The following is a 26,863-nucleotide window of genomic DNA, read 5'->3' as shown; positions in this document are numbered from 1 at the left end:
CATAAAAACCACGGTGCTTGAGCAGCAGACCATACTTGGCAGACTATATGTGGTGCTTAAATCGTCTTTCTTAGCGCAAGCTTCGTTGGCTGTTTTCAAGATTGCATTACTAGGATGCAAAAGTGTATTAGGAATTAAGATAGTCGTTAAATAGTTGAATTTTTTTTATGTATCAAACTGTGGACTGTGGTGTATCAGGTGGAACCACGTGTTTCACCAAATTTACATTTCATTTGATGGTCGTCTCAAGCCGTTGTAACGTATAAATGCAGTCACTTACGTTGCCAATGCGCTACCAAACTTAAAGCATTTATTAAATTAAAGTTTTTTAAAAGCCTATCACCAAGCTTTCCATAGTTCGAACGTGGCTTTTTATCTTCTTAATAACTTCCCCAGTATTTCAAATATTGAAAGGAAGCGATCCGTCCGCGTTATTGGGGTAATGTTTTGTCTTTTTATACTTCTATTTTCGTAAATTAAGTTTAGAGTTTGTAAGTTTATTTGTGTACAATAATATACAGCAAGGTAAATTCTAATATTTTATAAATGTGGATCTACCAGGCTAGATCGGTTGTTCGTGTTGCTGGAGGCGGGTGCCGGTGCCGCTACACGGCGGGCTGCATCCCGACAGCTCGGCGAGGTGCAGAAAGCCCGGCCTGAGGAGCTCCACCGTTTGCTCGCTCGTCTTATGAAGCACCTGCGCTCGCCTGCCTGGGAGACGAGGATTGCGGCCACGCAGGTTGGACCCATAAATTTTTTAATCCAGATTTTATATGAGCCTATTCTTATTTGAACTAGGATTCAACCAACTGTGTTTACAATGAAAACCTAATCATAAATAAAAAAACAAAAATATCCGAAATCTACTAAAGTAGGTTGTGATGAATAATAATAAGTATTACGGCATTTCTTGGTATGAAAGGATTGCGCTTTACCTATTAAATTATATACAAACATTATAAGTAAAACTTGAATATACTCACTCAGTATCTCACTCACCTATATTATATTTCTGCCAAAGTGCACTCGCGTGTAATATGTTTTATCGACTTTTGTATTTTGTGAATACGGTTAGAGGTCGTCGTTGATTTTTGTAAACACTTCAAATAACAATGAACTGCTTTTTCATCAGATCTTCTCCGTAACCTCATTTAGTATATGATAGTTTTAATACTTTTTTGCAGGCCGTTGGAGCGATATTGTCCAATGTTCCGGAATGGCATCCACCCCTCGTCACCGTTGCCAAAGGTAAATATCGTAATTATATGTATTGTTTTTTAATTAATACATTATTTTAAAAGTGTTTTTCTTTATTAATTACCCAGGCTTTCATTATTAATATATTTAACTTCCTGACATGTCCATGATCGAATTAACGATGTAACATTAAATTGACGTAGAATTTGCGATATTTATATATACAAAATAAATATTTAATAGTAGTACAAAAACAATTTTTTTATCTTTTATCGATTTCTAGTTTGTGCTAAGTGCTTTTCGAAACCATTCTGACAGCTTGACGTGATGACGTTCAAAACCGTTGGACTTACTCTGCTTATAATACATTTTCAGTATATCAATTTACATTAAATGCTTTGTCGTTTGTCATTGTAGTAAATTACTAGTGATGACAAAGTGACTGACGTCAGCAACGCATTATCTAATATAGTTTCAACCCGTGACATCGGTCCCTTCACCTCAAGAGCATTTGACTAGCAATAAATATATAGCTTGTTGATTCGATCCCTTGCAAAATTTTCGGGGAGAAAAAGTAGTCTAACGCTACACACGGACACTCTGCTACTAGTTTAATAAGACGCTTTGTAATACTGTGTAGGAGTGGTCGCAATATAACTCGCAAATGTATCTAGCGTAGTAATATCGTATAACCGCGTTAATGATTTTATTACCGGGTGCTTAGTAATATGTTTAAAGTTAAAGGAAGCTGATAAGCTAAACATATGGGTTTTTCGCAATTTATAAATAATAATAAATATAATTATCGGATAAATTAATGATAATAAGTCAGAGTAGATGTTATGAGTTCATTTAATAATGACTCATTATTAAAATTAATTAATAATAAAATTAATTGCTCGTATCGAAACTTTTTAAAATAGCACTCGCCATGTCCATTTTTTTTGTGGAATTGAATTGATCTGGTGGTAGGGCTTTGTGCAAGCTCGTCTGGGTAGGTACCACCCACTCATCAGATATTCTACCGCAAAACAGCAATACTTGATATTGTTGTGTTCCGGTTTGAAGGGTGAGTGAGCCAGTGTAATTACAGGCACAAGGGACATCAAATCTTAGTTCCCAAGGTTGGTGGCGCATTGGCTATAAGCGATGGTTGACATTTCTTACAATGCCAATGTCTAGGGCGTTTGGTGATCACTTACCATCAGGTGGCCCATATGCTCGTCCACCTTTCTATTCTATAATAAAAAAGATCAATAAAAAGCTTTTTATTAAACATATTATATTAGCGTAATACAAATAAAATAAGTAATAAATCTTACTAGTGTAGTATTTAATTGTTTTGAAAATTTACAGACGGCTAAAAATCAGTGTTATTTGTTAATTTTATTACGTCAACAAGTGTTTTGAGTTTGAACTTTTATATTTTCCGAGACGATAAGTATTATGTATGTTGATTTTGATAGGAAGTAATAATAATGAATAATATTTGTACCCATTGTACATGAACCTCTTTCTCTGTTTAGTTAGGCAATGTAGTTTGTGCTCAGGGACAGGGATGTCGACCGTATATCATATATATCCTGAATTTGATTCTAATAAGCGGTGCTATCAGCTGGTGCAATACAGCTGTGTGCATTTATAAAGTTTGATATTCTTACTAATATCAATGCGAAAGTGAGTTTATTTGATTGTTACGCTCAACCAATCATAATGAAATTTTGCATAAACCTTATCATGTGTGCAGAAAAGGACATAAGGAACCCTTCCCGCTCACAAGAGGAAAGCCCCGGGCGTTAACTAGTTTATTATAGTTTCGGATTGCGCAATGCACGTCCCTCAAATAATTCACTCTGTATATTATTAAGTATTGTAAAGCCATATTCATGGACTCGTACATATATATACATACTTTATATATTGTAAAGTACGTAAAGCTGTTTGTTCTGCGCCTGAATTCTCTCTCGTCGTGTCGGATTGTCGTTCAATTCGGAGAGTGAGGCAATAAGGTGTGCCCGTGTACACTTGTGCAGTATAGTTTGTGGATCCACGCTGAGATTGGCCGCCTTGACCGGAACTGGTCAGGAGTATAACCATAATCATCGCTATGTGTTGCTTACAATACAGACCTAAACATTTATACCATACTTGCTTCCATACTATATAGATTCTACATATTTCCCCTTCTGTTTAATCATTACGGTTCGAGTCAGCAGTGCTAACAACCTATTTGTGTGTGATAAAATATTTTGATGTTTGTATTCTTGATATGTTACGATTGTCATGGTCGTGTCGCATATCACTTTCTGGCATTTGACGATCGTTTTCTGCGTTTAGTTTCGAGTTTGTTCTTGTAGAACCCATATTAGCCCCCCCACAGCTCACATGTCGTGACATAAACGGATTAAAACGGTTTTCCTTGTTTTTGTGATTAGTCCGCGTATGAAATCAATTTCATTAAAATACTTGAGTATTGTTTTATGACCGTAGATTTATTATATAATATTAATAAATATTAATCGTTCAAGTTTACTGTAGTGATGGATAAGGATACAGATTTTTTGACTATTTGTGGATGTAATTATGTGTAGCAGTCGGGTATTGTGCTTAACACGAAACGTTATCGAAACTAAGAAATACGATCTATCAACTAATCCAAGGACCTCTAACATTATTATTAATAAAAAGATAATACGAAAAAATGGTTACGAACGAGACTAATATTAGCCGATCAATTAGGGAAAATATATTTCCATGTCATTGAGGTTTATGTTACTTTGTTGACCTAGTTTCAGAACGAAGTATATTCAACCTTGCCGTTTAAATCGCTACAATAGCCTAATAGGCGGAGCTTTAAATTTAGACTCGGACCTAGGGTTTGTTGGCTTTATTAAATAAATGTCTGTTGTGTAAGTCGGTCACACCGATCGTTACGTAACCGAAAACGTGTAATCTTCTGCTTGAAGACACTTATTTCATTCATAAGACGGAAATAGTACAAGAACAATGTTTATTTAAAAATATATATTTTGTTGACACTAAATTTGTGGTTTTTACGATGAATGTAAACATGATTTATTAATGTAACCTTCTTTTTTTTCACGCAGTGGAAACCTTCAGAAAGGTACCACTCGGCTTCCATATAACCATAACCCAAGTGGGAATAAATGGGATTCTTACCCACTAAAACCAATGCGATGGCCGTCCTCGGCACGGATCGGAGAGGCTGCGGAATTATTAATGTAACGTAACCTAACCTGTATAGCCTATTTAAATTCAAGAATTTAAGATAAGCAAACCTTAAATTTACATTTTCCATTTAAACTTTACAATAACAACTTCGCCATTTTTTCGCAAATCCATAACGTATTCATAGAATATTCGAGATTGCGACCAATGATATCTCGTCAATACGACGTCAACTTTGTTTACATGTCTTTACACCTCTTGTGGTAGGAACAGTCTACCAAAGCTAGACGAAGGCATAATTTTGTCTCGAGAAGATTTGGCAATTATCCTATCACGCTGCCCCAGTGCGAATGTTTACGATTATTTTTCCATTGACATGACAATTTCTTAAACGCAATATTTAGTTGCCTTCTTAAATATAAAAAATATATAATATGGTATTTGTTTTTCAACTGAAATTCGATCTATATTTAATAAGATTTCGTTTTTATATATACGAGATACAAATATTATTCGAGTTAATATTTTCCTAATGTTAGATAGAACGAGGCGTGACAGTAATTTAACTGGTATATTTGTAACTGCCGGTTCTTACGTAAATCGATTGTTGTGTGACCTCGTCAAGTCAAGGGCGAGCCAATACCAACTCGAGACTTGGTGCGCTAGTTTATTTTAATTCGGAGACAGGACAATATATAAACTGTTATATTTCAAAGTAACAGTCTGTAAGTGTCCCCGTGCACCGTTACTAAGCGAAGTCCTGTATTTGACGAGGTTTGGAGATTATGCTTCCAATGCGAGTTGGTGAACACAAATGTGGAGAGACTTTCAACCGAATCCAGAACTTGAGGATCTGCGTTATAAGCTAGCCAGTAGCTCTAACGATACATTTAAAAACATAAAAATAAAACAAATCTTTTACGAATGAAGTCTCCCTTTGAGGAGAAGGTTTAAAGCTTATTCCACCACTCTGCTCCAATGCTGGTTAGTATACATACGTGTGGCAGGATCTCAGGGAAATAAGATACATGCGGGTTTCACGATGTGTTGTTTAAGCAATTACCTATAAATATATTAAGGGATTGAATGCTTAAACAATGCTGTCTTCTTCCGTATCCGTCAAGTCAATGATGACAGAGGCAGAGAGAATTCATTATTTAACTAAACATTATTCTAAACATTACTCTAAAAACATTATTCTAAAAACTATTTATAAACATATCTAAAACTTAAGTTTGAGAATTACTGATCAAATTACTATAACAAATTTTTAACTGCGGACAAGCATTTATATATTCCTGGATCCGCGCCAGAAAACGTAGTAATAAAAAAACCGCACGATTTGCGTGTATTGTTCGTATGTTGTTTAAGTTTACCTGTATTTCGAGTATAAGACATTTTTAAGCGCTAAGGTTTAAATTAACTGCGCAGAACATTAGGTAACTTAAGGTTTTAATTAACTGCGCAGAACATATTATACTGTAAATATGCGCGAAAATATAAGTACTCTATATTCACTACAGCCTTAATATTCTATAGGACGACCTACTTGAATTCAGGTGCTTTCCGAGGCACAAGAGTACGATTTTCCAATTTCCAATTTCCGAGGTTCTATAACTGAGAATATTTCGACAGAAAATTTCCAAGAACTTTTTCAGTCCGACTCGGGGTTTGGGCCCCGGGAGTTCGGGATCAGCGGCCTTAAAATCTTGTGATATATAAGTCGCTGCTCCGACGATTATAATTAAGTTACATATTAATATAACATTATTAACAACTAATTAGATTTATCTACATACGTATTAAAACACGTATGATATTTGAAATACATAAAATAGCGATATTCTTCTATTTTATTTATATTCTCGCTTTTAAATTCATTGGGGAAAAATATACTTTCAGATCTAAATTAAATAAAACAAATATAAAATAATAAAACAAGTATTGTACGACATTACTCGGCATAACACTGCCTACAGAACTAAAGTAACTTGTATTTACTATACAACAAAGTTTATTCATCCCCGCAGGAAACGGTGATGCCGTAGAACCACTTGCCGGATGTACTGTCTATAGATCGTTGCTCGCCCTTCATTCGGTATTCCCTAGAAGCTGTTCTCTTTTTAAATACGTTCACTTACGTCTGTTGGGAGTTATGGAACGTGAACGGTTTTTTTTTATATCGGATTTCAATAGTATCAACTCACAGCTTAAATCTATTTTCTAGAAAGATTCGATTTGGAACATAACTTTATTTTATCACGTAATTTAAGCTAAAAATGTTTTTTTGGAAATTTCAACTTTTAATAGTAAACTGTATGAAATCGGAATTTGCGACTAGGTTGGAATATACACAGTAGCGTCACATTAAGTTCACTATAAATTCCGGTTTTTAAAATTCACCAGTTACGGCAATAGTACAATTAATTATTGTAATTAATGTACGTTATAGACAAAGCCGAGATGGCCCTGTGGTAAGAACGCGTAAATCTTAACCGATGATCGTGGGTTCAAACCCGGGCAAGCACCACTGAATTTTCATGTGCTTAATTTGTGATTATAATTCATCTCGTGCTTTACGGTGAAGGAAAACATCGTGAGGAAACCTGCATGTGTCTAATTTCACTGAAATTCTGCCACATGTGAATTCTACCAACCCGCATTGGAGCAGCGTGGTGGAATAAGCTCCAAACCTTCTCCTCAAAAAGAGGAGAGGAGGCCTTTAGCCCAGCAGTGGGACATTCACAGGCTGTTACGGATTACGGATAGACAAATAAACAAATATCTGAAGTCCTTTTGACCAAGTTTCAGTGAAGGCAGATAATCAATATACAGCACAAATATGCAAACTGTGTAAAAAGGTCTCTGCTGCCTCTGTCACATAGTCCGATGGGCAATCCTGAGAGAGAGAGGTACAGCGTAGGCTTTATATACTTTACGACGTCCGAGAATCTGATACCGTCAACATAATAACCCGATAACTTATGTATTGGCTCGATTTCAGATTATAAACTCAATGTCTCAACAATTTATAAGCTATTCACTAAACAAAGAAGGCAATTAAATATACGTCTATCGAGCACGAACAAACAAATCAATGGTTTATTGTTTTTCCACGGCTCTTAATAACATTTATCGATTTCACCTTCCCCTTAATGATAATTAACTCAATAATAGCCTATATGCGTGCCTCGTATTAAGTATCGTTTACGCGTTTGACCTTTTGTTATATTACCACCTCAGTATATTGACTTTTATCATTGTTATTATACTGGTGGCAGGACCTTGAGCTACCCACCTATGAGCTACCCACTCATCTGATATTCTACCACATTGTTGTGTTCCGGTTTGAGGGTGAGTGAGCCAGTGTAATTACAGGCACAAGATACATAACATCTTAGTTCCCAAGGTTGGTGGCGCATTGGCGATGTAAGCGATAGTTAACATTTCTTACAATGCCAATGTCTATGAACGTTGGTGACCACTTACCATCAGGTGACACATACGCTCGTCCGCCTACCTATTATATATATATATATATATATATATATATTACATATATATATATTACGAGATTGTTAAACTCCCAGGATCTACGACTTAGGACTTACCATGTCATCAGTGTACGAAACGTGGCTACGTAAATACGCCTTAAATATTCATGATACTTTTCAAAGCACTAGTCTACTATATATTACTTATTAGCAGCAGTATTGAAAAATAAATAGTTGAGTAATTAATATAAACGCGTAGAGTTTGTATTCGTTGATTCCATACATAGTAAATTTATTAGGTATGTAGTCGAATATATAGTTCAACTGAGAAAAATTCAACTCTAGTCTTATCGTTTCTCCTAAGTAGAATTCCTGCTTCCCCCTTCCTTCTTAAGTCCACGCGAGCTGGTTCTCGATGTCACCGCCTAGCTGTGACATCAATTCCATCGCGCACAAAGAAATTTCGCAACTCCTTTCTTTGTCGCACTACCAAAAAATGGAATTCCTTACCAGCTCACGTTTTCCCCTCCTCTTACAACCGTGGTTCCTTCAAACGAGGCGTGAAGAGGCATCTTGCGGGCCGGCAAGGCGGAGACGGCTAGTACAGAACATTCTTTCCGACTGTACTGGCCGTCGTCGCGTTTGGACTCTACTACCACTTACCATCAGGTGGAGTAGAGTCATTTGCCATCCCGGCGCATATAAAAAAAAAAAGAATCTTAATTAGGATGATGACATATGACGAGTTAAAACCTCTTTTAAGAACTGACTTGTATGAAGAACTGTTCCTCTTGAAACATTGTATCGCGAACATTTACACATCGATTTCATGATCATTAATTTGACATTCGTATGAAGATGACACCATTGTGTAACTATGTAACAACACAGCGGTTGTAAAGAAGTTTATTAATAAGGGGATTAATATAATGTCAAACCTGCGTACACATAATGTACTCATTGTAACATTGTATTAATCTTTCGATGATGCTTTTTTAACTAAGAATGCTACATTTAAATGCTCCTATTTATTATATTTTTGGTTATAATAATATGTTATGTCTTGTCGATTGAATAGTATTGTTATTTTTTGCCATTTTAATTTGACCTGAAATAACCCTTAGGACGCGCGTATTCTGAGCCTTTAAATAGGCTTCCAACACCTAGTGACCTTGAGTTAAAAAAATTGTGGCTAAAACTTAAACTGACGCTCTCGAGGCCATTAGGGTCAACAGTCATAGTCATTTAAGAAAAAAAACTTTTGTTTGTATTGACGTTTAACAAATTATTTAAATACAAGTTGAGGTTTTCGAAATGAGTCTTTTAATCTGTTCTAGAAGAGGAAACTGAACAAGATGACAACGGGCGACTGCGTTGCGAAACGTTTGACATAGAACGTGTCCTCGAACATGGCGCCCACCTCATGGGCTCCGAGGGACATGAATATGACATAGACGAAGAATCGCTGTCTGCTGCAGGTGAGAAGAAGTACTTGATATAAATATAGGGATTACAAGTGATTACCGTGAAAGTGCTCTTTTTAGACTATACTTATTTAATTATTTTTTTATTAAGGGAGTCATAGCAAATGGTCCACGGTAGATAATAATCGGCCACCTTTATCCATAATAAACACCTAAAGAATTTTGGTGGCACCTAAAGAATTTTAAACCACTCATAATACAGCCAAACTATTTGCAATGTCACTGGTTCATTTGCCCTTCAAAACAGAGTTCAGGAATACTATATGATATATTAAATGTTATGCTTATGAAGTTGAACGGTAAAATATAATGGATAACTGATGAGTGGACAATATCCACCGAGGCAGGCCCTCACATAGCTCTAAACACCAGTAAAAAGGTTTACGAGTTTATTCCACCGTCCGTTAAAAATTACAAAAAAAAAGTGTATCATAAGGCAAAATTAATAAATAAAATATTTACTTTAAATAATATTCTTAGTTATATAAGGGAATTCAGTATTTTGTATAGTCTGTATTTTATTTGACATTGCCACTGTTTACTTTTTTTTATACATATATACATGTAAAGACATAATTGTAATATTTCTTTAATGTTTGCCAGGTTTGCCTTCATACTGGCATTTAAGTTTCGGTTATAGTTTATATGTACTAATTAAAAAAAATAGAAATGACGTTAAATAAAAGATTAGATGTTTTTAAAAAGAATTATTTAGTAAAAAAAGTAATAAGGAATTGTGAAGAAAATGTGGAATAATCAACTTTAAATGTCGTTTCTTTGTTTACAGAGATTTGTAATCCTTCATTGAAATAAAAAAAAATGTTGCTTATATAAAATTAAATATAATTTTCTTGATATTAGACATGAAGGAGAGCTTGGCGAAGCAGAGGCAGCAACTCAACGCACGGTTAGGTTTAGATGTGGCGTGTTCATTGGGAGTGGATTTGAGTGGGATGTACACCAACGAAGACCTGTGTCCTGTGAAGACTCCCACGAAGATTGAAGTGACAACAAGGGTAAGCCTTATTTGAAATGTATATTTTTTGCACATTTGACATTCACGTCAAATCAGGCCAGAAGAACATAACCGATCCAATTAAATAATATTTATAATGAAATTGCTTAATAATGTATGTAAATCATTAAAATATGACATTGTATATATCAAGACTATTATTATATTATGCCTTTTAACCTTCTAGCGACCGGTACAGGAGCTAGTCGCCTGCAAAGGCCTGAGTTCGCGTGAAATGAACCTCGCGAAGCGTCGCGCGCGCGCAGCCTTCAGTAAGCAGAAGTCACGTGACTGTGACGACGGCGCCTCGACCGCTCCCCTCACCCCCATTACCCCCACCGCTCCCGCGCCAACTTCCCCTCTCGAACCCGAGCGCAAGAAGATGAAGATCGAGCACGTCGATGAATCTCTCTGTGAGTTTGCTTTTAGAGAAAACATCTATCTATACAATCCGATCTTGTATTTATTTTCGTTTGGTAGTTTATGAGGAATTTTAGTGTATGTAATAATAAAATTTTAATTTCGTACGCTCGTCATCAATAAAACAATTCATCTAACGTGATATGGATCGATTTCGGGCCGTATTATTTAATTACCTCGATTATATTAACCGCAGGTGAAGTCGCATGTGCGGTCCCGCGTCACGACGGCTCGTGGGGAGAAGGGGTGCGCTGGCCGCTGGAGGCGTGGTGCGGCGCGCTGCAGGCGCAGCTGTTCAGCGCCGCCTGGGAGGCGAGGCACGGGGCCGCCGGCGCGCTGCGGGAGCTGCTGCGAGCCAAGATAGCGGCCTCCGCGGGGCAGCGGGCCGGCATGACCGCGCAGCAGGTGAGGGATACCTTCGCTCACTTCACACCCGTCGAGTCGGGTCAGACGACACCTATGAAAATAAATCTTACTCCTTTTTATTCAGATGGAGGACGCTCATCAGGAGTGGCTGGAGGATATGTCGCTGCGGTTGCTCTGCGTGCTCGCATTGGACAGATTCGGCGACTTCGTATCGGATCAGGTATTAATTCGTAGCGATCACGACCGAGGAGCTCCGGACGTCGTCACACTATACCGTCGCGGCCGGCAGGTGGTGGCGCCGGTGCGCGAGACGTGCGCGCAGACGCTGGGCGTGGCGCTGGCGCAGCTGCGGGCGGAGCGCGTGCGGCTGGTGGCGGAGCGCGCGGCGGCGCTGGCGCGGCAGCCGCAGTGGGAGGCCCGCCACGGCGCGCTGCTGGCCTTCAAGTACCTGCTGGCCGCGCGCCAGCAGCTGGCCGTGGAGTGCGGCGCGCTGGAGCTGCTGACGGCGGGGCTGGAGGACGGCGCGGACGACGTGTCGGGCGCGGCGGCGGGCGCGCTGGCGCCGGCGGCCACGGCGCTGGCGGCGGCGCGGCCCGAGCGCCTGGCGCGCCTGGCCGCCCGCCTGTGGCGCCTGCTGCGCGACCAGGACGACCTGGCGGCGCCCGCGCACGCCTACATGGCGCTGCTGGCCGAGCTCTTGGCGCTGCCGGCCGCCGCCTCCGAGCTGCAGTTAGTATTTGTTGCGGTGCATAGGACAGTGATAGAAATCTGAGAATTCCACTAAACTATTGAAATAGTTTTGTTAAAGTTTTTTTTCAAATGGAAAGTTACCCATTTTACTAATTTTACATCGGTTTATTTTGCAGCCCTATCGATCTATCTGACGTTCTGCCGAGACTCTGGCCGTACCTAGATCACACGACCAGCTCCGTGCGGAAGGCGACGCTGCAAACTCTGCGTACTCTCACGCGACCCCTCGTAACGACTGGCACGAATGGTCAGACCAATGGCAACGAGGACAGCTGTGAAACCAATTGTGACGCGAAAAACACAAATTGTGAAAACGCAGGTCACGGCACAAAGGACACGAGTGAAGTGAAGTGTGACAATGATGAAAACGGTCAGTACCTCAACTGGACGCCAGAGTTGTTGCAAGAGGCTATGAGGTACATATATCAGAGGGTGCTGTTCGAGCATGTACATGAAATACAAGAGATTGCTGTGCAGGTATATAACGTTACTAGTTTAAATACTATTTATTTAATATAAAATAACATTTTATTAATTCATTAATTACTTAGTATATGTAAAATTATTAATAATAAAATATTTCACTTAGATAATGTAACAATGAATATTCATATTGGGTGGTGTAAGAAGCATTAGTCATGTGGAAAATGCTCACTGCGGCTACCAGCGGTCCTTACTCAGTTGAGGTCTGTCTTGGCTGGTACCACCCATTTAACAGTTTCTCAAACAAAACGGCAAAAATTTAAATTGCTGTTGATGTTAGACCCCATGTGCATTGACGGTGTAGGGAACAGTTCATATTTCTTACACTCGCACTGTCATCGGGCAGCGGTGATCAGTTCCCATACGGAGGGCCATATGTTTGTCTACTTCCCTCCACCTAGAGTATAGTGATAATGCTCCCACGTCTCGTTTGCAGGTGTGGGAGAACATCCTGCGGCACGCGGCGCTGGGCACGGTGCTGGTGGCCACGTGCCCGCTGCTGGCGCTGTGGCTGTGTCTCGCCATGCAGCCCGCGCGCCTGCCGCTGGAGCCCGCGCTGCTGCTGCACCCGCCGCCCAAGGTATATCGACTTTGTGACAAACGTCAACATGTTCACAAATTATTCATTTTGCCCACTGATAACAAAATTCCAGATGTATTAAAGTTATACGTTCAAAGTGCAGAGAAATTTGCTACAAAATACAATAGGTGTCATTACGACATGTCGCTTAATAATGAATGGTAGCTGGTTTTTATATTAAGGAAACTTTCATATCCGCTATACTGACGAGTTACTACTCACGTTCAGGAGCGACGAGCGCGCGCGACCAGCGGCGGCGAGCCCGTGGGGGGCGACGCGGGGGGCGACGCGGGGGAGGCCGGGCTGCGCGCCGGACAGAAGTGGTTCCTGGGCGGGGGGGAGAGCCAGCCCGCCGCGCTGCGGGACGCCAACGTGACGCGCGCGCGCTGTCTCGCCGCGGAGATGCTGGGTGGGTGACGGTGCCATGCCGCTCGAATGCGTGCCACGTCAGATATCTGTGGTGCCATGTTCTGAAGTATTAAGTATAGGGATTGAAATATTATGAATAAATCCTTTCAGGTTATCTATCCTGCTATCTCGTCCAGCCGGCCCCCGGCATCGAATATAAGGCAGAGGATGAAAGTCCTATCGATTGTTATGTGAAGGTAAATTTGTAATCCATATTAGTTCGTCAATAATACCATTTCAAATGCTCGGACGGGTTTATTAATCGGTAAAAACGTGTGAAATTCCAGGTGATGGTGGTGTACCTGCGCTCGGGCAGCGCGCTGCAGCGGCTGGTGGCGGGGCTCGTGGTGGCGGCGTGGGCGCGGCGCGGCGCCACCCACGAGCGCTACCCGACCGACCCGCAGGTACAAGGTGTTCCCTTTAAAGATGGAGGAAAGATTATCTTAGATTTAACTCTGCTATATTATGCACTACAGAAGTCTTTGTTTAATATGTCTTTTTTATAATATAAATTATTGCACTTAACTACGTATATCCACAATAATTTTTCTTTCAAAACGCCAATTTTTCTCTCGTAAATACCATAAATTATTATTCAAGATGTTGACCATATGTATCATATCAATCCAAAGTCAATGTTGTTTATTTGTCTTCACCAGGGTTCACAACCTAAAGCCAGGCAGTTATCGTACCAGGGCCCGTAAAATTATTGTACATGTAGCGAAATTATCGTACATCAGGATAATGATTATAAAATAAAATAATATTATACAAAATCACAACAACATATTTTAAATAACTTGTAATTGTAGTTGAAACCAACAGTAAACTTAAAAAAAAAACAAGAACTCTCAAATACGCAATATATACGGCAAACATGGTCAAATAAGACGGTAACTGCCAACACTCCACATCAAATTCGATCGATGATTGACAGACAGTAGCAACCAATAAAATGATATGAGCGGCAATGGCAGTAAAAACAATTGTAATTGTTATTGAGTAGTGTTATTATCAAATTTTGTAAGTAAGTAACAGCCTGTCAATGTCCCACTGCTGAGCTAAGGCCTCCTCTCCCTTTTTGAGGAGAAGGTTTGGAGCTTATTCCACCAAGCTGCTCCAATGCGGGTTGGTGGAATACACATGTGGCAGAATTTCGATGAAATTAGACACATGCAGGTTTCCTCACGATGTTTTCCTTCACCGAAAAGCACGAGATGAATTATAAACAGAAATTAAGCACATGAAAATTCAGAGGTGCTTGCCCGGGTTTGAACCCACGTTCATCGGTTAAGATTCACGCGTTCTTACCACTGGGCCATCTCGACTCAAATTTTGTACATAATAGAAATTATCGTACGGTTGTGAACCCTGGTCTTTACTCCTATTGGTATAGGCCGTGTAGTCCAACCCTGAAACATGACGTTGGCGGTTTTATAAGAGGAAGTCTGTTTTGTACAATGGATCTTGTCTATATGTAATCGTATTTACTTTGATTTATTATTGTACGTTCGAAAAATAGCGACACATTTATGCAACAGATAAGTGTAATGAACACGAACTTGTTATGTAAGTAAATGTTTACTGTGACTAATATTAAATTTAAGAATTATTTTATGTGTGCAATTTTTTTTTATTAATAAGGTCAATGACGTGTTTGTTAAAATAAAAAATTAAAAAAAATTGCACACATAAAATAATTCTTAAATTTAATATTAGTGACAGTAAACATTTAAAAATAATATATTATAAACAAAACAAAATGAAAGAAAAAAATAAGAACTATTGACTTAATACTTTTATTAAAATCTGGTTTATAAGTAATTATTATAAAATGATATTAGTAATACGCCTGACCGTATTTCGCGCTGCCTCCCGCCAAAAGTGTATTAATTTTTAAAACCAATCTGACAGCTTGACGTATGACGTTCGGAAAGATTGACTAATTTGCTTGTAATATATATTAAACCGTTTCATTTTCGTTAACAGGATGAGAACAATATGAATGAAAAACAAAACGATATATCGAAGCTGAAGTCACCACTCCTAGTCACAACTCTTCACACTGCTTTAAATCAAAACCTGTATTACGACGAAGTTGCCTTAAACTGTAATCGGTAAGATTATTTAATAATATATAATAACATTTGGCGTCTCCTACCTTTTCTTCCATACTACAGGTGTAATTTTTTTACTTATGTAGGACCACCTTTGAGGAACCTATTTAATTAAAATAAGTAATTAAAATTCGTGTGCATCGCTGATAATATTGCAAAGTCAGAAATAAAATTCAATTTTTTTCGAAGTCTGCTATTATTTACTCTATACCCAAAAACGAAAAGTTCTAATAGCAAAGTAGTTCTTACTTAATATTAAAACGTGTGTTACGAAATATAAATATTTTATTATTTCAGGATACTGCAAGAGACGCGTGATTTATTGGCAATGATGAAGCATTACAAGCTGCCCGTCGAAAACGAAGAATTCAACAATATCATAAGGCTTGAGCAGGTATTACTAAAATTACAATCACTGGCACGTGGCAGGTAGCTAGGCGACTATGACACCTTAATTGAAACGGTTATTACACGAGCTATATAGTCGAATATACGTTGTCCCTAACTATTTTCTTTATATTTCGTCGTATAGCATAGAATAAATAAGTTGCGTCCACTCCTGTTATGAAAATTTAGTCGTATCTAACTAGTGTAATTCGTGGCAGGTGTCGGCGATGACTGCGATGACGCAGCCGCTGGTGGCGGCGCTGAAGACGAAGCGCGTGGCCAGCTCGCTGGAGGAGAGGCGAGCCGCGCTGGCCGCCAGCGTCGCCGCCTGCTGCCGCGACCAGGCCGCGCTCAACGTGTCGTGAGTAGACCGACAACACAAATAAAGCAATCTTTACATTATTTCACTTCAATGTCTATGACTAAACATTTCGTTAGTTGGGGCGAGAATAGTCAAATGTTGCGGTGGTAGCACTGAAGTGTGTGCGTGTGTTGCAGCGTGCAGGCGGCGCTGGCCAGCGCGGCGGCGCACCTGGGCGCGCTGCCCGAGCGCCTCAACCCGGTGGTGCGGCCGCTCATGGACAGCGTGAAGCGCGAGTGCTCCGAGGAGCTGCAGCGGGGCTCGGCGCGCACGCTGGCGGCGCTGCTGGCGCAGCTCGTGCGCAGGGAGCCCTGCCCCAACAACAAGGTGCTCGTCAACCTGAAGGCCTTCCTCAGGTATGCACCGAGTCTAATTGAAATGCTAATTCGGTTCATTACGAATTTGGCCTCATCTGCGTAAATTATTAGTTTCGACCTTTGACCGGTTTGAGTGATACAAATGATTCAATGTGATTCGATTCATGTGACGTTTAATTTTATAACCTACTATAATTTCCTAATTACTCCTCCAGATGTGATCCTGAGTTTACACCCCGCATATCACTCGACCACACGGAGGATGCAAACGGTGACTCGGGTAGTGGCGATAGCGGCGGCGAAAGCAAGACCGATGTGCATTCTAGTCATGGACCCGCATGTGAGAATTATATTCGGTTTTCAATATAAATAACTACGAGAAAGAACTTGCCCTGAATGAGAAATAAGTTTTGCACATGTTTTTAGTGTAGTCTTATCTACTACAATTTAATAAAATCAGTAAATATCTAAATTAAAGTTTACCCATATTGCTATCTACAATAAAAATTGTAAATTTACTTTTAGTGGATAAGTATAATGGTATCCTCACACTGCGAGAGCAACAACGCAACGCCGAACGAGTAGTGCCGCGTCGCGGACGTCCGCCCGCCGCGCACAACGCGCACAACGCGCACAACGCGCACAATACACATAGCGAACTGGGACTCGAACAGCTACTGCCGCATGAAGATGAGGTATGTATTTGTAACGATTGTAAAATAGTACTTCTTACTTCTTTCGCATTCTTATTACTATATTATTAAATGATACCCTGTACTATCATTGATTTCAGGCTCGGAAGCTACTCAGAATACAGAGACGGGGGGCCACAATGGCTCTTACTAGTCTAACTGAATATTTTGGCGAGGAACTCCCGGAGAAATTGCCTAAACTATGGGAATTCATCACGCAACCATTCGAGAAAGTTATGACCGATGCCGGTAAGTGCGAAATCGGTATTCTTCGTTTAACTCGCAGGATAGTTTGCGACTCGACGTATATGTTATGAGCCAATTTTCTAAAATTCCTAAGTTCAAATGAATCAAAGAGTTATTTGAAACGTCTGCGCTCTTTATTGATATATATTTTTTTATAGAATTGGAGAATTTAGAAGAGGACGCCGGCGAGGAGTTGGTGTCGCGCCTGCAGGTAGTGGAGGCGGTGAGCGGCCACGTGTGCGGCGCGCTGTGGGCGCGCGTGGCGGGCGGCGCGCGCGCGTGCGGGGCGCTCGCCCGCGCGCGGCACACGGCGCTGCGGCACATGGCGGCGCGCGCGCTGGCCGCGCTCGCCGCGCGCGACCCGCACGCCGTCATGCAGGCCGTCGTCGGCGAGGTGAGCCCCCGGACACTAGGCCGGCGCGCGTGGCGCTCCCCGCGCGCGGCACACGGCGCTGCGGCACATGGCGGCGCGCGCGCTGGCCGCGCTCGCCGCGCGCGACCCGCACGCCGTCATGCAGGCCGTCGTCGGCGAGGTGAGCCCCCGGACACTAGGCCGGCGCGCGTGGCGCTCCCCGCGCGCGGCACACGGCGCTGCGGCACATGGCGGCGCGCGCGCTGGCCGCGCTCGCCGCGCGCGACCCGCACGCCGTCATGCAGGCCGTCGTCGGCGAGGTGAGCCCCCGGACACTAGGCCGGCGCGCGTGGCGCTCCCCGCGCGCGGCACACGGCGCTGCGGCACATGGCGGCGCGCGCGCTGGCCGCGCTCGCCGCGCGCGACCCGCACGCCGTCATGCAGGCCGTCGTCGGCGAGGTGAGCCCCCGGACACTAGGCCGGCGCGCGTGGCGCTCCCCGCGCGCGGCACACGGCGCTGCGGCACATGGCGGCGCGCGCGCTGGCCGCGCTCGCCGCGCGCGACCCGCACGCCGTCATGCAGGCCGTCGTCGGCGAGGTGAGCCCCCGGACACTAGGCCGGCGCGCGTGGCGCTCCCCGCGCGGACAATGAGCAAATCATCTGACTATCTTTTGCGGCGAAGTGAGTAATCTAAACACCGGCATTGATACTATGTCGCAATGATTTGACGTTTCGAGGAGCAGAGGCATTTACCATTTAGTATGTAGTTTTGTGCAGGTAGCTTTATTGCTTATTTGTAATTCTACACAAAATAATATTAGTATGGATTTTTGTGCCAACAATTTACTGGTATTTTCCTGGTGGTAGGGCTTTGTGCAAGCTCGTCTGGGTAGGTACCACCCACTCATCAGATATTCTACCGCAAAACAGCAATACTTGATATTGTTGTGTTCCGGTTTGAAGGGTGAGTGAGCCAGTGTAATTACAGGCACAAGGGACATAAAATCTTAGTTCCCAAGGTTGGTGGCGCATTGGATATGTAAGCGATGGTTGACATTTCTTACAATGCCAATGTCTAAGAGCGTTGGTGACCACTTACCATCAGGTGGCCCATATGCTCGTCCGCCTTCCTATTCTATAAAAAAAAAAAAAAAATTGCAAAGTGCCGTGTCGCCGCCGGCAGGTGATCGAGGCGCTGTCGGACGTGCGCAGCGAGCGCGTGCGGTGCGGCGCGGCGGAGGCGCTGGCGCGCGCGGTGGACGCGCTGCAGCTGCAGCTCGTGCCCTACATCGCGCTGCTCGTCGTGCCGCTGCTAGGTACTGCTGCCCGAGCATACCGATGCTACGGCTCAACATTATATTGATTTCATACACTTTTTCGTTGTTTCGATGCATACATATCGAAATTTTATATTTAAGTAGAATTCTTCCCAATTAATTATCCACTTTATAGTGCACCGTTACACAGATATCTGAATCGGTGAAATCTAGCTTAAAAATAGATAGTTAACTTAATTTATATACAACTTTATACATATAAATATCGATTGATATTGGATATTTCGCTGTTACAGGACGTATGAGCGATCACAACGAGGCGGTCCGTATGATGTCGACCCGTTGCTTTGCTACATTAATTCAACTCATGCCGCTCGACGGCGCCATTCCGGAACCCGCGGGCCTCTCGCAGGAACTTCGAGAAAGACGACAGCGGGACAAACATTTTCTAGAACAGCTTTTCAATCCTAAGTTCATCAAGGACTACAAAATACCTGTACCTGTATCCGCTGAACTGAGAAGCTATCAACAGGTGAGTGTTCATGATTCCATCTAACAAGTTGCTGAAACTAAGGAATCAAAAATGTATTCTAATAATGATACAATATGTATTAAAAGTAGAAAAAACTCAATTCTTGTTTAATTTTTACCATTAAATTTTATATATTCCATAAATGTATAAAACGTACTAAATATGGTAAACGGCAGGCGGGAGTGAACTGGCTGCGGTTCCTGAACGAGTACAAGCTGCACGGCGTGCTGTGCGACGACATGGGGCTGGGCAAGACGCTGCAGTCCATCGTGGTGGTGGCGGGCTCGCACCACGAGCGCGACGCGCGCGCGCTGCCCGCGCTGCCCTCGCTCGTCGTGTGCCCGCCCACGCTCACCGGTACGGTGACCGCCAGCATCATCGTTTATGTTAATTGCATTATTGCGTAATTAACAATACTTATTACAATAATTATTGAATAAACTTAGTTTGTATAAAAAATAAGAAAATAAATATTGCCACGTGAAATATGTAACGACAAAAAGCCTCATTCTGATTCATATTTATATTGTTATTTTACTCCAAAACTTTTATTCTAAAATCATTAATGTAAAATGAATTTTTTTGTTCCAGGTCATTGGGTTTTCGAAGTTAACAAATTTATACCATCCAAATATCTGAAGCCTCTTCAATACGTCGGACCTCCCGTGGAGCGAGAACGGTTACGGAGTCACGTACAATTCTACAACCTCATCGTAGCCTCCTACGACATCGTGCGGAAGGATATTGAATTCTTTAGCAGTATTAGATGGAATTACTGCATACTGGACGAGGGTCACGTGATCAAGAACGGAAAAACTAAAGCGTTTAAAGCGATAAAGCAGCTGGTGGCAAACCATCGGCTGATCCTGTCAGGAACACCTATTCAGGTAACATTTTCTTACAAGTCACATTCAACTGTTCACACAGGAATATAGAGTAAAATAAAAATTCTACTTCTATTAAAGATAAAAGTAATGAATAATAATATTGTTACTTTCGACGACAGAACAACGTGCTGGAGCTGTGGTCGCTGTTCGACTTCCTGATGCCCGGGCTGCTGGGCACGGAGCGCCAGTTCACCGCGCGCTACTCGCGGCCCATCCTCGCCGCCCGCGACCCGCGCGCCTCGCCGCACCACCTGCAGGCCGGCGCGCTCGCCTGCGAGGCGCTGCACCGCCAGGTACGGCCGGCGACTGTCTCCGCGAGGGAACAGCGTGGAGATCGAACTTGTACAATGAACGTTCGTTAGTGCTTCGAGCTAACTTTAGTGGATTTAATTGGATCACACTAAATCTTTGATTATGATCGGTACATGTTCAATGCTTTATTGTAAAAATTGAAATCGACGGTTAGTTTATTACCTCAATCACATAAAAATTTGAATTGTTTTTTTGCTAAATCAATATTTATTCTACAATTGCAGGTCCTCCCGTTCCTATTGCGACGTGTGAAGGAAGACGTGCTACGGGAGCTTCCGCCGAAGATTACTCAAGACTACTACTGCGACCTGAGCCCGCTGCAGCGCCGGCTCTATGAGCACTTCTCGCGCGAGCACATGCCGCAGGATATATCGAACACCTCCGCCCACACTCACGTCTTCCAGGTTAATATATGACAATATTCCTAGTATTTTTATATCAATACAAACTTAAATAAATATCATAAATAAATCCATAGCTGCAGTAATTAATGTTATCAGTATGCAATGTTAACAAAATGTAAAATTTGTCGTGTAGGCGCTTCACTACCTGCAGAACGTATGCAACCACCCGAAACTGGTGCTGATGGCGGAGCACCCAGAGGCGACACGCGTGGCGCGACAGCTTGCCGCGCAGGGCTCCTCGCTCGACGACATCGAGCACGGTGCCAAGCTACCAGCACTAAAGTCAGTTCTAGATAATTTATACTTCTTTTTTAATCATGTTAATACATGTGCGAATATTATTCGTTGATAATATTATATACAATGTCGATCAAATACTCAAAACGTTTCTGGAAAACTACGGTAAACAATGCAACTTAACTTCGACGCATCGTTCTGAACTGTATTAAAAAAAATAATAGACACAATATTATTTATATATATGTAACATAACGGCAAAAAATTAAACGGATAATCTGATCAATAATATACAAATATATGTATTCTTGTGTTACAGACAACTACTGCTTGACTGCGGTATTGGCACTTCGGCGACTGTCGGTGAGTCTGGCGCGGTCGTGTCACAGCACCGAGCGCTGATCTTCTGCCAGCTAAAGAAGATGCTTAACATCGTGGAGCACGACTTGCTGCAGAAGCACCTGCCGGCCGTCACGTATCTTCGGCTGGACGGCAGCGTGCCCCCACACCAGCGACACGCTATCGTTACGCGCTTCAACACGGACGTGTCGATTGACGTCCTACTCTTGACTACCGCTGTTAGTACTTACTTATTTTTTAATAATTTTCAATTAACTTGTCAATATAAATTTTAAGATTTTTGTTGCCTAATATTTTAAGTATACGATTGTTCTGCGTTTTGAGATGGACAGACGCAAAATTTATTAACGCGTTGTCGAGATTGTATATATACGAAATCACTAACTTAATTAATTATGTTTAGGTGGGTGGACTAGGTCTTAACCTCACCGGTGCGGATACCGTTATTTTCGTGGAGCACGACTGGAATCCCATGAAGGATCTTCAAGCCATGGACCGAGCTCATCGTATCGGACAGAAACGAGTCGTCAATGTGTACCGACTGATCACTAGGGATACACTCGAGGAAAAGATCATGGGGTTAGCAAAACAATTATTTATCAAATTTTTTAAAGTTATTATACATATATCCTATTTTGCTTTTGCTTATATCTTTCTAAAAAAATATCGTTAAAATATATATAAAATGATATATTTTATAAAAAAATACGTCACATTTAAAATGTTTTAATATAAATAATTATAAAAAAATATTTTTTATTTCAGACTACAGAAATTCAAACTAATGACAGCAAACACAGTGATAAGTAGCGAAAATGCAGCAATGGAAACGATGGGCACAGATCAGCTGCTGGATCTTTTCCAACTATCCAGTGGCTCCTCGTCTTCCACGTCGCAGACCCCCATGCCAGGTGCCAAGTCACTCATAGAAACTCTTCCAGACCTTTGGGACGATAAACAGTATGAAGAAGAGTATGATATGACTAATTTTGTCAAGAATCTGAAAACAATGTAAGCATAAACTTACGTAAATATGAGCAAAGAAATTATTTAAATAGATTGTATGATGTGTAATGGCCAGTGAGGTACAATAACGAATAGGTTTATAAGATGAATAATTTATTTTAAAAAAATTTGTATGTTTGTATAAAAATAAACTATTTAAATTAGGCTGATAAAAAAATGAGTAAAGGCTTCTTGTGGCTTTTAAACAGTTAATCGCAATTGGTTATTAAGAGATTTGCTCAAGATACTACACATTAAATATTAAAGCTTTCCTTTGTACATTATATGCGTAAATAAATATAAGCTATAGGCAATTCCAATAGTAAGAGGAGGAAATGTTAACTAAACTTTGAAATATGTATACAAAGTATTTTCTACTTCTATTTTTAACAAAATACAATTACGATTAACAATATAATTCATTAAATTTACATGAATGTCTCAAAAGCAATTTTATCCATTTCAAGACACATTTTATATATTTATTAGAACATATAATATCATCATGACCGAGAATGTTTGTAAAATAAATGATGAATGAATTTACTTTAATTTAAATTTACTTTAGTTTTGTGATAGTTAAATTTTGGACACAAAAATCTCTGGTGTTATGTAATATATAACACATTTGTATATATTATCAGAAAATTTCGTCACATGTTGTCCCTCCATGAAGTGGTCCCCATGTCGAGCTTTCCGTTGGATTTGCAAACAATTTCGTGTAATTCTTCTAGTGCTCGTCATTGACATTACTTATAACTCTCTCTGTTTCTCGATGTGCTCAAAAAATTCGGCATCAAAAGTGTGAATTCTCCTTCCGCTGAAACAAGCCACTGACACAACTTGATTGTAGACCCCTGACAGTAGACCGGTTTGGTTAGCACACGAGATCTTAGAATAGTACTTTATCTTGAACCTTAGAACCTTAGAACCTTGTTGCCTAAAGAAGCCATCCAGTGCTTCCCTATCAAACCACCTCGCAACGTCGCTGATGGCTTCGAGAACAGAAAGGTCTTTGTATGTTCTGAAGATGATATGAAAAACAATCTGTGAGGCTCTTTCCTCCTCCATCTGACCGGCGATAGTAAATTGTTTACCCATAAAGGAAGCTCCTTTATAGGTATACCATCCACCAGCGCCTGTCGAACTAAAGAAGAACCTACCTAAGGAATTTTGTTAGGGTCTTTATGTGCTACCCATACTGCAGAGAAAATTGTGATTGGAAAGAAGATCCTTTTCGCTTGTCGTGAGGTTGTGATAAGTAATATTTGTGCCACTAGAATGATTAGCATTGATATCTCAGAGGGTTGCTTTGCGATTTAAGTGAGCTCTATTACGTCATCTGTGCAAGGTATATGAGCCATGACCCTCTTTACCGCTGACGTTTACTTCTTCCTATAAATCCCCTCGCTACGTAACATGCACAACCAGGCCGTCATTGGTCCGAGACTCTGAACGATGGAAGATGAAGATCTTCGCCAGAGAGAAGTCTCTGGCGGAAATGTGGCCCCTTCTAAAAGAAGATGATGAGCACCTGACAATCCGTATTTGGAGACAGGAAAGCTCTTATGTTCGCCATCCACCTTAGTAATGGGCATGTTATTATGACCAAGCCTGAATTAATTGGTCCTTAATGAGAATGCTGGAAACATATCCAAGTATGGTCCCATGGACCCGTACCAGTTTTCTTTATCGTTAATTCCAAACTCCTTAAATACCAAACCATTGCTTGCGGCAAATTATTTCCACATAGAGACTAGTCGATCGGCCATTTATTAATAAAAAGAAAAAATAAAATTATATTTGGCATTATATCATTTGATATTGAACATATTTTAATTAAAATAATTCCTAAGCAACTTATTCAATACTTTCTTTACTATTTAAAACTTAAATGTGATATTCATTCATTTTGTTACTTTACTTTCTCTCTATTGGATTTGCTAAAAGCATTATTATAGTTAAATATTACATCTTAAATAAAATTGTATTATTTTTTATTGAAAAACAGTATGTGCAATGTTATAAAAAGAAATAAATTCTTTCATACCAAATGATCCTTTATTATATGAGCAGCAACTAGAGCTATAGTTTTACAATATGAACTTTAAAATTATTATAGAGGCTGATACTGTGATTTAAACAAAATACTGTGAAAATATTATATTTTTTTGAATGCATCATATTTGCTTCTTGTAAATTTTATGTATTTTTTATTAATCTTTCCATATGCTTATAATACCATATCAATCAATATGACAAAATTACTATGAAATGAGTGGCTTATAAATATTTTTTGAGAAGAATTTGATTGCAAAGAATTAAATTGGAGACATAATTTTTTCTTGTTTAAAAGTTGGTAAACACGAGTACTGTATGCACTCAATATTTAATTATTATCAATTAAAATTATTGTGGTAGCAATAACAAAAAGTTTTCTTATTTCCGTAATAATTTTAAGTAATGTAATAAATTATTATGTTAAAAATAGCCTTGTTTAAATATATATGTTGTAACAAGAGTTCAAATTGTTATAATGTCTAATGCAGCAACTGTAGGGCACGGCCCCTACGGAGCGAAGCGCAGCGCAGCTTAAGGTTTTTACTCTCCATCAATTAACAATTTTGCGTATGTTAAAATAAACTGTTTTTATGAGTACCTGCGCTCCTAATTAATAATCTGTACTGTGCGGCGCGTGTGAAATCTGCTCAACCTTTCCCTACCTCGCACATCGTACATGTGCACCGACCCTTAGAATAAAATATACTTGCTGTCGTTTTAAATTGTCTATGCTCACTGCTAAATTATTCCCAGTGTACATTTTTATAATCAAATTATAAATATGTCTATTTTACTTTACTGAGTTCTAAAACTAAACGATAGATAAGTTAGTAGTAACGAAACCAAAATAAAATATGTTAGATAGTATATTAGTCTTGTTATGCCTCACTGACCCCTTTTGTATATCTCAAACAAATTACATATTCAACATTGCATGTAATAAATCTTATAGTTTTATGTAAGTTCCTTTATAATATACCTCAATATTTCTTTCTCTAATACAAAATTGTTTTATTTATTATAATATTTAGCATGTTAAGATGGAGTCAACATCGCTTAGTCATTTTCGTAGTTCTAGTTAATATCTACAGTGGATTTGTGATGTTTTCTTTAAATATTTTATTTCATGATTTTGCTATTTAGTACCTGCTCAACAATACGACGAAATACGTACTATTTTTCTGTCAATTAAGAAGCACTGACTATTTATTTATCGATTGCCATCCGAATTGCAATAGGATAAGATTTGAACTGCCGTTTTAAAATTCATAAGAAATTTGTTTCGCGTTATTTATGTCATGTGAAGTAGATTAATGTTTTGTTTTTGTATTTAATGTTCATGGATTTTTGTTGACAGAATAAAATATCAAAATATATCCTTGACTCCTTTTCTTCATCTTAGTTTAAGGGTTTAAATTGTAGCCGTATTTCTTTAATAAATTCGATGATGAAATTTGTGTTTTATTCATAAAACTTCTAATTAAATCTATAAAGTTAATTACAGATATATAGCTGTCTCACTAAAATAATTCAATACAATACTTACTAACTAATGTTTTTGATATTAATAAAATGATATCCTGACTGCTGTTTTCAAATAAATTTTTAGTAGAATTTTTCAAATGTAAAAATGATGGCCACTCTTCTTCAATTATTTAGTTAATAAAACAATTAATTTTGTCTATGGTTATGATATTAACTTTGAATTGGTTCCAATATGTTACTTTTACTACTTACATCTTCACAACTGCTAGTTTACTTAATCCTAAATTTGCCAAAATCCTTGACCAAAATTTAATGTTTTTTTTTTTAATCTAAATAATTGCTTGCTATTGAATATACAAAGGTATACTTTGTATTATATGCTATATTTTAAGAAGAATAATAAATTAAGGGGAATACGGTATACAATTATATGTCAATTGGGTT

General features: G+C 40.0%; 1 protein-coding gene across 1 annotated transcript in view; it reads left to right on the top strand.

Moving 5' to 3' along the window:
- The window catches only part of LOC126770478 (TATA-binding protein-associated factor 172), a 31,795-nt gene extending 5,423 nt beyond the window's left edge, over positions 1 to 26,372 (top strand). The window contains exons 3-33 of the mRNA XM_050489868.1: positions 562 to 739; positions 1,185 to 1,248; positions 9,218 to 9,358; positions 10,226 to 10,380; positions 10,567 to 10,792; positions 10,996 to 11,204; positions 11,290 to 11,385; positions 11,455 to 11,894; positions 12,032 to 12,392; positions 12,835 to 12,978; positions 13,207 to 13,387; positions 13,498 to 13,583; positions 13,674 to 13,790; positions 15,376 to 15,503; positions 15,801 to 15,897; positions 16,109 to 16,251; positions 16,389 to 16,607; positions 16,784 to 16,908; positions 17,094 to 17,263; positions 17,362 to 17,509; positions 17,665 to 17,900; positions 19,043 to 19,175; positions 19,433 to 19,668; positions 19,845 to 20,025; positions 20,260 to 20,555; positions 20,675 to 20,848; positions 21,092 to 21,271; positions 21,405 to 21,553; positions 21,828 to 22,086; positions 22,272 to 22,447; positions 22,634 to 26,372. Coding sequence (XP_050345825.1) covers positions 562 to 739; positions 1,185 to 1,248; positions 9,218 to 9,358; positions 10,226 to 10,380; positions 10,567 to 10,792; positions 10,996 to 11,204; positions 11,290 to 11,385; positions 11,455 to 11,894; positions 12,032 to 12,392; positions 12,835 to 12,978; positions 13,207 to 13,387; positions 13,498 to 13,583; positions 13,674 to 13,790; positions 15,376 to 15,503; positions 15,801 to 15,897; positions 16,109 to 16,251; positions 16,389 to 16,607; positions 16,784 to 16,908; positions 17,094 to 17,263; positions 17,362 to 17,509; positions 17,665 to 17,900; positions 19,043 to 19,175; positions 19,433 to 19,668; positions 19,845 to 20,025; positions 20,260 to 20,555; positions 20,675 to 20,848; positions 21,092 to 21,271; positions 21,405 to 21,553; positions 21,828 to 22,086; positions 22,272 to 22,447; positions 22,634 to 22,883 — 5,698 coding nt within the window. The 3' untranslated portion in view covers positions 22,884 to 26,372. The remainder of the gene's footprint in view (positions 1 to 561; positions 740 to 1,184; positions 1,249 to 9,217; positions 9,359 to 10,225; positions 10,381 to 10,566; positions 10,793 to 10,995; positions 11,205 to 11,289; positions 11,386 to 11,454; positions 11,895 to 12,031; positions 12,393 to 12,834; positions 12,979 to 13,206; positions 13,388 to 13,497; positions 13,584 to 13,673; positions 13,791 to 15,375; positions 15,504 to 15,800; positions 15,898 to 16,108; positions 16,252 to 16,388; positions 16,608 to 16,783; positions 16,909 to 17,093; positions 17,264 to 17,361; positions 17,510 to 17,664; positions 17,901 to 19,042; positions 19,176 to 19,432; positions 19,669 to 19,844; positions 20,026 to 20,259; positions 20,556 to 20,674; positions 20,849 to 21,091; positions 21,272 to 21,404; positions 21,554 to 21,827; positions 22,087 to 22,271; positions 22,448 to 22,633) is intronic.
- Positions 26,373 to 26,863: the final 491 nt, after the last annotated feature.

Source organism: Nymphalis io, chromosome 9 (assembly GCF_905147045.1).
Source record: "Nymphalis io chromosome 9, ilAglIoxx1.1, whole genome shotgun sequence".
Classification (NCBI taxonomy): domain Eukaryota; kingdom Metazoa; phylum Arthropoda; class Insecta; order Lepidoptera; family Nymphalidae; genus Nymphalis; species Nymphalis io.
Note: the sequence above shows the minus strand (reverse complement) of the source record. Positions and strands in the feature narration are given on the sequence as shown.